Source organism: Cibotium barometz, chromosome 35 (assembly GCF_041138505.1).
Source record: "Cibotium barometz isolate CiBa-2024 chromosome 35, ASM4113850v1, whole genome shotgun sequence".
Classification (NCBI taxonomy): domain Eukaryota; kingdom Viridiplantae; phylum Streptophyta; class Polypodiopsida; order Cyatheales; family Cibotiaceae; genus Cibotium; species Cibotium barometz.
This window is the reverse complement of record NC_141080.1, coordinates 20,846,324-20,856,613: the sequence shown is the minus strand read 5'-3', so window position 1 is coordinate 20,856,613 and position 10,290 is coordinate 20,846,324. Positions and strand designations below refer to the sequence as shown.

General features: G+C 39.1%; 2 protein-coding genes across 4 annotated transcripts; both read right to left on the bottom strand.

Moving 5' to 3' along the window:
• Positions 1–3,064: 3,064 nt before the first annotated feature.
• LOC147618217 (uncharacterized) lies at positions 3,065–7,424 on the bottom strand. Of its 2 annotated transcripts, none has more exons than XM_086774662.1 (4): positions 7,385–7,424; positions 7,229–7,262; positions 7,025–7,118; positions 3,065–5,891 (listed from the first exon to the last, which is right to left on the bottom strand). In XM_086774662.1, the coding sequence occupies exon 4, from the start codon at positions 4,058–4,060 to the stop codon at positions 3,290–3,292; it is 771 nt and encodes a 256-aa protein (XP_086630788.1). In that variant the 5' UTR covers positions 4,061–5,891; positions 7,025–7,118; positions 7,229–7,262; positions 7,385–7,424; the 3' UTR covers positions 3,065–3,289. The 2 variants fall into 2 exon arrangements, with proteins under 2 accessions (XP_086630788.1, XP_086630789.1); XM_086774663.1 differs by lacking the exon at positions 7,229–7,262 and having other exon boundaries at positions 3,065–5,595; positions 5,828–5,891; positions 7,025–7,147; positions 7,385–7,399.
• Positions 7,425–8,858: 1,434 nt separating this feature from the next.
• LOC147618216 (putative 4-hydroxy-4-methyl-2-oxoglutarate aldolase 3) lies at positions 8,859–9,777 on the bottom strand. Of its 2 annotated transcripts, none has more exons than XM_086774664.1 (2): positions 9,630–9,777; positions 8,859–9,471 (listed from the first exon to the last, which is right to left on the bottom strand). In XM_086774664.1, the coding sequence occupies exons 1-2, from the start codon at positions 9,687–9,689 to the stop codon at positions 8,938–8,940; spliced, it is 594 nt and encodes a 197-aa protein (XP_086630790.1). In that variant the 5' UTR covers positions 9,690–9,777; the 3' UTR covers positions 8,859–8,937. The 2 variants fall into 2 exon arrangements, with proteins under 2 accessions (XP_086630790.1, XP_086630792.1); XM_086774666.1 differs by having other exon boundaries at positions 9,575–9,728.
• Between the last annotated feature and the right edge of the window lie 513 nt (positions 9,778–10,290).

The following is a 10,290-nucleotide window of genomic DNA, read 5'->3' as shown; positions in this document are numbered from 1 at the left end:
AATCTCCTTGTAACCCTAAAGAAGCAAAAAGACACAACACATTTTGTGCATAATGATCTAAGAAGTCATGCTAATCACCAAGGTTTAAGCCATTAATGCTTACACCAAGTAGGATCACAACATACGCTATACTCCAAGGTCGAATTGGCTGTTGAATGATGGAAAGAACCTACTAGCAATTGGCAGCGTGCACAGTCTGCAGAGGAGTAAAATTCATGAGTGTTGTGTCGTTTCGTGCCATTCAATCTTCAAGACACAAGCCAAGACCTTCTCAAACCCTAAGGAAGGCACAATAGTCACTTGAAGCCACAGCAATGCTTACAATCTCTCCAGACTCGTATGGTAAATGGCGGCGACCGTGTCACGCCTCATTTCACCATCAAAATTCATGGGACAGGAAGGCGATCACTTGCTTAATGTTAACCCTAAGGATTGCCAAGACTTTTGATGGAATTTTGGTGCTATGGCTATGGAGGATTGCACAAAGGAGAAGATTATTGAGGAAAAATATTTTTTATTAACATCTCTAATGATGATTAGCAGATCTCCCCCAATTTTGGTTCCCCCATTCAAATTTGGAGCAGCTCCCCCAGATTTTGGTCCACAGTGACCCATAGCCCTCTCTCTCTCTCTCTCCCCCCCCCACAAAAAAGCTTATAACAACCAAAAATAAAAGAAATCTCCATCATCCCACAATCTCCATACCCATTTCTTGATCAAGAAATCAAGAAAATCAAGAACGTCCAAGAAAATCAATAAATTCTAAGAAAACCAAGAAGATACAAGAAATTAAAAAAAAATCAAAAAATTAGATCAAAGACATGGCTCTAATACCAATGAAAGAAAGTGGTAACCTAGATTTAGCCTAATTAGCCTTGGATTAGCCTAGATTAGGGTGATTAGCCTAGGTTTAGAATAAGAAGAGAAAGCAAGAGACTTGTATGTTCTTGATTATCAAAAAGGTTCCTATTACATTGGCCCATATTCACTTATATACTAGGCCACTCTTGTTAACAATCCTAAAATGGGATTGATCATGGTGATAGACGTAGATCAAGCAACATAATTAAGGTGGATTAAACCACACTAAGAACTCCATGAGAGAGAGAGAGAGAGAGAGAGAGAGATTGCACACTCAACACTTGATCTCTATTCTATTGCGTATTACAAATGAACCATACAATGATATAGGCTTTCTAGTCTTATCCCACTTTACATGTCATCATCCATATGGCACTCCCTTTTCCACTTCTTTTGGTCAAATCTCACACACCATGCAATATTACATGTGGCATTCTTATCTTGCCACAATATCTTGCACCTTTTGGGTGCTTTACTGAGTCTGATTTGAACATTGTCGTTTTACAGGCTTACTCCATGTGGTCATTTTTGTTGGTGAGTTGAATGCGCTGTAGTTGAGACCCAGCTAGTCCCCTTCTTCTCTCCAAGGTTGCTGACCTTGTCTCGCCAAGCTTCCATGGCGACGTTACACTCAGCTCTACTTACTAAGTGCTTTCAATGCCAACCCTTCTCTTACCTCGCAGAGCCGTCTTTTTGCTATGCCAGCTTTGTGGCATGCCCCTTTGGCATGCATAACACATCCTTGCTTTGGCTCTCTCGCCTTTGCACTTTGCCAACCTTGCAATGTGGTCCATTGGCTAGCCCCTTTGCTATGTGCAGAGAACAACCTCTTTTTTCCATGGCTATGCTCCTTTCTTTGTTGAGAATTTCGCTTCTTGTTGCCCTTCAACACAACGCGTCTGCGCTAGAGCTGCCTCCTTTTGCTTGAGTCCACCTGCTTCTCATTGCACACACTGCTGTCCGTCTATTACTATAGTTACTCATGCCATAGCTACTCCAACGGCTTCTTTTCTTTCCGGCACTTTACTGCCATCATTGCTGCTCAACTTGCAACTTCTTAAATTGTTGTAAATTTTTTTTTTGTCGTATACTTGGTGGTGCTGGCTATTTGCCGGCTCTACATACAAGTCCCTTGCCTTAACCAAACCTTCCTTTGATGTTTCTATAGCCATGTGCATGGCTATCACAACCTCCCAATCCAGATTCTAACTTGCAGGGGCTTGTCATAGATAGAAGCCCCTATGCAGCTTCTCCATGTTCCAATCATGTCTTCAATTTGCCTCAACAAACCTCCCATTTGAGGTTTATACATAGCCATCATTATGGCTATAGTAAGCTTCTCATTGAGTGTAAAAAACCGCATGCTTCTTCCTTGCATGCACCACTCAAGGGTGCTTCTCCATTTTGGTTTCTCTCAAGAAACCAAGCCGCAAACCAATGTGAAAGCTTCAAAGGCTTCCACCAAACATTGCCCATCTTCCATGAGCAAAACCATAAGCATTACTCTTTCCAATGTGCTCAACCATGGACTTCTTCCAAGCCCATAACTGCTTGTCCCTTCTTAGATAAGCATTGCACCTCTTACACTCTTTGCCCCCAGATGCAAAGAACCATGGGATCCACAAATCTCAACACAACCAGCAACCCTTCAACATTGAGCATTTTTCCATGCTCAAAACCAAAACTTTGAGGCAAAACTTCACAAAACCAACCTTCTTGAGACACCTTTGTCTCCTTGGCAGCTTCCTTGTTGACATCGAAGACTCCATACTTGCTGAAATTCTCCATTTTCAGCTTCTTTGATGATGAGCAGGCTCTTCATGTTGCAAAACTCCCATTTGCAACTCTCTTGGGCAGCTTCTTTGATGTTTGATGAAGACTCCATAGTCTTCATAATGCTGAAATCTTGATTTTCAACTTCATAGGTAGCTTTGAACTCCTCTCTCAAATTCAAATAGAGAACAATAATAGAGTGTGCATAAATTTTTTTTTTAACGAACCATAATAACATGCTTAATCAAACAAACACACAAGCAAGCTAATATACATAATAATGACACCACCATGACCAAGAGCCCACCCAAGCTCTGATACCATGTTAACAATCCTAAAATGGGATTGATCATGGTGATAGACATTGATTAAGCAACATAATTAAGGTGGATTAAACCACACTAAGAACTCCATGAGAGAGAGAGAAAGAAAGAAAGAAAGAAAGAAAGATTTTATTAACATCTTCCAAAAGACCGAACTCGGCCTATGAGACAAATCGGAGTACCTGTATGGGGTATCCTCTGTCATCCCAACAAAATGAAAAAGTACTGAACAAAAAAAGCTGAATCTGGGTGTGCAGGGGATGGAGCTCTACTACTAGGAGAATGCAAAGCTACATGCATGGAGTATACAATCATGATATTATGCAACCTAGCTAGCTCCATCTTGTACCATACTGGGGGTATAAAATGGTATACATCAGTGAAGGAGGTGTCCACAGCTCCCTCAAGAACATGCCTGGGTGTGCTCTGAAGCGAGCCAGTCGCTCTGCACCCTCTCTGAGAAACTGAGCTCTGATCTCTGTCATCTCTCTCTGGTATAGGCGTGGTGTCCGAAAGCCAGGTGTCCTCTGTCTCCTGCAGGCTCTAAGTGTCTCTGCTCTCTGGAGAGTAATTCCCTGCCGTATAGGGGCTGGGAGGGGGATGGATCTCTGAAAAAATGTAGTAATCTGTGTCTGTCGCCCCCCCTCTGGAGCCGTCTGAGCCTGTAATAATGTCTCTCTGTGGCGCTGTATGTCTAGAATGAATCTCCCCAGTATGCACTGGTCTGCTGTCTCAAAGATCTGGCGTAGTGAATGTGGCTCTCTGAATAAAATGGGATATCTCTCTCTGATGGCTGTATATACTCTGCATCTGCATACATAATGCTCCTCACTCTCCACCTCCTCTCTGCACAATCTGCATACCCTCTCCTCTCGGGGGATCCGTGCTGCTCTGCCAGTCTCAATCTCCAATCGGTGTGATGAAACTCTAAGCTGACCAATAGCCACTCGAGAGCCGTGTGGTAAAAAGCCCTCCATGTATCTAGGCCTCTCTATAAATCCATCATCAGTGATACTCATGAAGTGATCTCTGTAGTATAGCATCTTCGGTGTGGAAGAGGCTGTGTAGGCGATATCCATGTCTCTCGTGTATAGAGCTGCCATAGATCCTGTCTCAATACTCTGTTCCTCTCACTATGAGAGAGACAGATATGTGGTGCATCCCTGTCATACTGGAATGGTAGTAGATGATCCATGTCTAGGCCATGCTGTGAGAACCAATGTGTGACCTGTGCATACCATGATCCTCTGTCTCCTGCCTCAGCCAGCTGTCTAGATGCCTCAAAAGCTCTGTATGACAATCTGTCCTGTGGCATCTCTCTGAATCTGTCTAGCAGGCATATAGTCTGAAATATGGCCTCTACCATCATAGGAGGTGCAGCAAACTCTACTCGGATAATGTCATGAGGGAGGGAGGGAGAGAGAGAGAGAGAGAGATTGCACACTCAACACTTGATCTCTATTCTATTGCGTATTACAAATGAACCATACAATGATATAGGCTTTCTAGCCTTATCCCACTTTACATGTCATCATCCATGTGGCACTCCCTTTTCCACTTCTTTTGGTCAACTCTCACACACCATGCAATATTACATGTGGCATTCTTATCTTGCCACAATATCTTGCACCTTTAGGGTGCTTTCCCACATACACACAACACCGCGATTACATCTCTCAACACTCTTTCACACTACACTTATTCACGTCCATGGGCATGCCCAACCCTAGTCCTAGCCCTTGGCCCCTTTCACATCCCTTAGCCTTGGGCCCAAATTGACTTGAGTCCCTTTTAACTTTTTTACAGCTTTTTCATGTAATTGGTTATGATAATTCTACTACTTCGTAATCTATGCATGTCTGATTATTTTCATTTGTATCTTGATTAAATATAAACTCATGATTCTAACCGTAAATAAAAAGCACATTAATTAAAATTTATCTTTTAAACTTTGTTACATCTATTTTTTTATAAAATTGTATTTTATATTGCAAGGTTGTATCAAAATGGATAAAGCAAGGGTATTATGTCCACCTAGTTCCTTCTTCACAACATTCACAACCATACACCGCCCCCAATCATCTTCTCTATCTTTGACCTTTATCAGCCTACCAGGAGAGCTAAGAAGATTAATATGTAGAAAACATTGTAGAGTATAGAGGATAAGATAGATAGATAGAAAAAGACAGAGGATAAGATAGATAGACAGAAAAAGATAGATATTTATCTAAGTATTTAAAATAAAAGGCTAAACTACTTTATTTAAGTTAGAAGCTAAATATAAATTATAACTATAATTGAAAAGATAGAGAGTTTATATTGTATGGTTGTATGAATATCAAATCATTATAATTAATAAATTTAGAAAACATTGTAGCATATATATTATTAAATTGATTAGAGACTCGAAATACGAGAGACAGAGAGAAGATAGACAGAAAAAGATAGATATTTATCTAAGTGTTTAAAAGAAAAGACTGAAATACTTTATTTAAATTATAATCTAGCTCTTCAAAGATACCTTTTCGATATTCTACATCATGATACCCTTGATCGTCCACCTGATTGCTTCTTCACAACATTCACAACCATGCACCACCCCAAATCATCTTCTCCATCTCTGACCTTTAGCAACTTGCTACTAGGAGCTAAGAAGATTAATATTTAGAAAACATTATAGCATATATATTATTAAATTGATTAAAGACTCAAAAATTAGAGAGACAGAGAGATGATAAGATAGACATACAAAAAAAGATAGATCTTTATCTAAGTGTTTAAAACAAAAGGCCAAACTACTTTATTTAAATTATAAGCTCAATATAAAATTATAACTATAATTGAAAAGATAGATAGTTCAGTAATCTAACCTTGTAAAGTCTTTGTGCATTAAAGATCGATTGAAGGAGCATGCATCTACCCAAAGTAGTAAACCTGTAGTTTGAAAAAAACACTTAATACTATTTAATGTAATTCTCTCTCTCTCTCTCTCTCTCTCTCTCTCTCTCTCTCTCTCTCTCTCTCTCTCTCTCTCTTACACACACAAACAAATAATCATACTTACATTAATATAAATAAATTTATTTTTGTGTCTTTTCATTCTTGGATCTATTTGCACATTATCTAAAAGTTATCTTAATAAATATTCATTAAAATTTATTTATTTTTAATTTACTAAATTTAATAGGTTTATATTAAAAAAGTGATAATAAAATTTGTTACATCTACCTTTTTATAAAGTTGTATTTTATATTGCATGGACGTATGAATATCAGATAATTATAATTAATACATTTAGAAACATTGTAGCATATATATTGTTAAATTGATTAGAGACTCGGAATTAGAGAGACAGAGAGAGGATAAGATAGATAGAGACTAATGGGGTATATGTTTTGTGACATGTATACCAATTTCCATAAATTAAAAAGAGCAAGTTTCCTTCAAGGTATTGATTATTATTTTATTAATGAATATGAGTGCTTCTTCTTTTACATCACCATTATTTTTTAACAAATGCACCATTAGTTATGTGATGTGTAGATATTTTTCCATTAAATTTAATGGAGGAACAACCACTAAAGATATTCAAAACACTTTTGGACCTTTCCATACCATGTTCATGAGGAAATGTTTACTTCTTTATGCCCTTTAATATTTTTTTTCCAAAAAACTTTTCTTTTACACACTATCTCATGTATGTATGGTACTCCAATGTTCATGTAAAAATTGATAAACCAAATAAACGTTCACATTACACATTAATGGAACCTTATGGTATATTATAATTTTTCGGTTTGGATATAAGGCAGTTGCCATTGCAAGCAAGAAAGCGGTTCCTCACAACAAATTTAAATAATTAGCATGAACTTACTAACTAAAATACCATGATCACCTACGACCTAGATTCGAAAATGACTACCTCTTGCCACATCGCTAATTATTAAAACATATCATACCAAATCGATATTTTTTTTCAAAAATATAAAAAATCGAAGTAAATATATAGAATTTCCTCGAGACGGTTGAATTTCATGCTAGAGAGAGAAAAAGGAGATTTGACTGACCACGTTGAACTTGGCCACGATTCGATCCTGTAGATCTATGGGCGCTGGAAGTGCGATGTCAGCTTCTGTAGCATTGGCGGTTGTGATGGCCCTCCTACCCAAGAGCTCGGTCCAAAAGGGGCCCTCAGGTTGTAAATTATATAAGCCCACATGATTAGTCTTAATGATCTAATTAGTACTGCGTTGTGAGCAACAACAGATTACCTTATTTAACATATCACTCCCCTCATACCGTCCCCTTGCATGGAAATAACATTCATAATTAGGGTTTAATTCGCACTTCTTATAGGTGTTCCCTCCTAATAGTGTTATAATCTCGGGTAATTACATGGAAATAGCTCGCTTTAGATCTTAACTCACCCCAATCTCCACATTAAGGAATTTTCGATGTGTGTCATGCACACTCGATCGATATTCTGCTCGCCATATTACACACCCACCCCAATGCATGGATCATCATCACGATCAGAATGCATTAGCAATGTTAATCTTAGAATCTAACCAATGCACCTTAATTAGCCCTAATTGCACTGATCGTAAAGGTCCCAATTAGCAAAATAGATAGTATGGAATCCAAGACACAATGTAGATAGTTTACTACTTGAGTAGAGAGGGGCACCCCGAGCAACCTCACCTACTTGAAATGCATGCAATGACATATTGCAATGATCAAGATCTTTACTTGAAAGGTAAACATGAAGTTCAATAATTATCATAAACGATACTTGCGTGTTATAACTGCTCAATAGATTTGAATATTGCTAGTTAATATAAAACATGCAGCAAGCTCATAAGCAAACCTTGTAGACGGGAACAAAGCCACATCCCACTCATTCAGGCAAACCGCGTTGAACTTGACCACATTTCGATCCAGTAGATCTGTGGGCATTGGAAGTGCAATGTCAAGCACAGCGTAGGCGTCTGTTTAAAATAAGAGATAAAAGCAGACGTAATTGTGTAACTACTTGGAGCGTAGGTTGTAACTATAGAATTATTTTTTTATTTAGTGTTCTAATTTGTATTCTTTCGACACGTGTACACTTGATTAACAATCGCTTATATATTATAGATAGAGGTGAACTACATATAAAAAGAAATATCTATATTTCAACCAAGCATTGTCCGTGTACAAACAAACATGTTGTTGAGAATGTGAATATTTTACATGAACCATTTGCAATTAAGCCTTTGAAAACCAACCTTGTTGATGACACTTCTAGGCCTGTTAGTAGGAGCCATATAATAATATACCCACCAATTATTTAAAGACCTCTCACTTATGTAGATCACTATGAATAAATAATGTCAAACTAAACTAGCAGTAATATTCTCTTTACTATGCTTCCGCCACAATACATGGGGTGTGGATTGTTAGTGCATTTGTAGTTTACATTATATCATCATTCTATTACCTTGTTCTTTGTTATGTAAATAGGAAAGATCAAGAACCATTATGAGTAAAACTTGACAAACCAATGGCAAAGGAGCACGCTATACATGTTCCGTACACTTGAACATACTCGAGGAAAACCACTCTTACACATGGAGCAATTGGTGTTATATTTTGATCTATTATTGATAAATTGCACAAAAATTGTACCGATATGGTACACATTTGTGCCACCAAGATTGATTGCTCACACGCACTCTAATTCTTAGTTGAAAAACCATGCTTAGCTAGGGTTCATGGACATAGCGTAGCGATATCGTCGAAATGTTGAGGTGGACATCAAAATGTTAAGGTGGGCATCACATAAAAATTACACTCCAAAACAGAAACAGAAGAAGAAGTTCTAGGCGCATGTTTGAGAAACAAAAGAAACTCAACAACCCATTGCAACCTAGAACTCTCATCATGAATTCTTATTATTAAAGGGAAGGAACGGTGACATAGCACATACAAGGTGATCTCATTAAAGCTTGGATAGTTTCTTGTTGGAGATGACGATGCCATCATTGTCTACATAGCACCATTCACCAGGGGCAACCCTAACACCTCCGATGGACACAACAACATGTCTACAACCTTCTCCTGTCTTAGTGCTTTTGAGAGGGTGGGCGGCAAGGGCCTTAACCCCAATTGCACACTCATTAATTTCATCAACATCACGGACACATCCATTAACAATAATTCCAGACCAACCATTACCTTGCCCCATGGCAGCCAAGTTACCCCCTAATAGAGCACAACGGAGGCTCCCACCCCCATCCACAAGGAGGACTTTGCCCTCCCCTTTCCCTTCAAGAGCTTGCCTCACTAAAACATTATCTTCAAACACTTTCACTGTCTCAATTGGGCCTGAAAATTGAAGGTGCTTTCCATAGCCTTGGAAACCAGGTGGGAGTACACGAATCTCACCTGCTTCTATCTCCTTCATGTGCGCATCGCAAAGATCTGTGGTGGCAAGCTTCTCCATGGCCTGTGTAGCAAAAACCCGAGATTTTCCCTGCACAATTTGAACCCAAAGCGAGTCGTTATGGCTAATTCTGCAGATTATGAGAGGAATTAAAGAAAAATACGAGTTTGAGCGGTGCCATTGATTAGCTTACTGCTTGATTTCGAAGAAGGGAACTTTGTGTGGGCGGAGGAGGCTGGTTATTATACCTGGCGAAGGAGGATTGACGGTCCAATCCGAGACGAGAGGCGGAATAGCTGCGCTCGCATCGCACCTAAAATTAGAGGCTGATTCCTTCCTCACGTCTTTTTTTAACTCCACGTGTGTGAACGCTTTCGATGGGTGTCGTCTCAAAGAGCCCTTTCCCATTTCCTCCTCCTCCAGAAGGCCATGCTTGGATATGTGACATGACAATAGCGGAAAGTTGGTCGCCCTTGTTTGCAACAAAGACCAGACACTTTGTAAAAACCTTGTAATTGGTCATTGGCACACCTAGGGTCACTTACTCCCACATAGGTTTATGAAGTATAAAAGCCAACTTCTCATGTTTGTAATGGATTATACACATTCATATAATAGAGTTTAGGGTTCTCTCTACTTTCTCTTACAACTCTAATCTAGCATGTGTGAATGTGATTAGCAGGATTACATTTTGGGCTTGCTTTGCACTAATTGGATTTGTTATGGCCCGCCGTTCTAGCCTCTCCTAGGCAGAGGGCCACAAGAACTTACCACAACTCATTGACGCACTCCTCAAATAGGAGCTGCTTCTTGTCTCAAGAGATGATCCCAATCAAACATTGTTTGATTTGGTGGAAACCATAAGCACCTTCCATCAAGCATGACAAAGGAACCTACCTTTCCTCAAGA

Bases quoted from the DNA above. Each gene is read 5' to 3' on its own strand.
- LOC147618216 (XM_086774664.1), bottom strand. From the start codon at position 9,689: ATGCGAGCGCAGCTATTCCGCCTCTCGTCTCGGATTGGACCGTCAATC. The intron at 9,472-9,629 runs GTATAATAACCA...CAAATTGTGCAG, and splicing joins CGTCAATCCTCCTTCGCCAG to GGAAAATCTCGGGTTTTTGC.
- LOC147618217 (XM_086774662.1), bottom strand. From the start codon at position 4,060: ATGGCAGCTCTATACACGAGAGACATGGATATCGCCTACACAGCCTCT.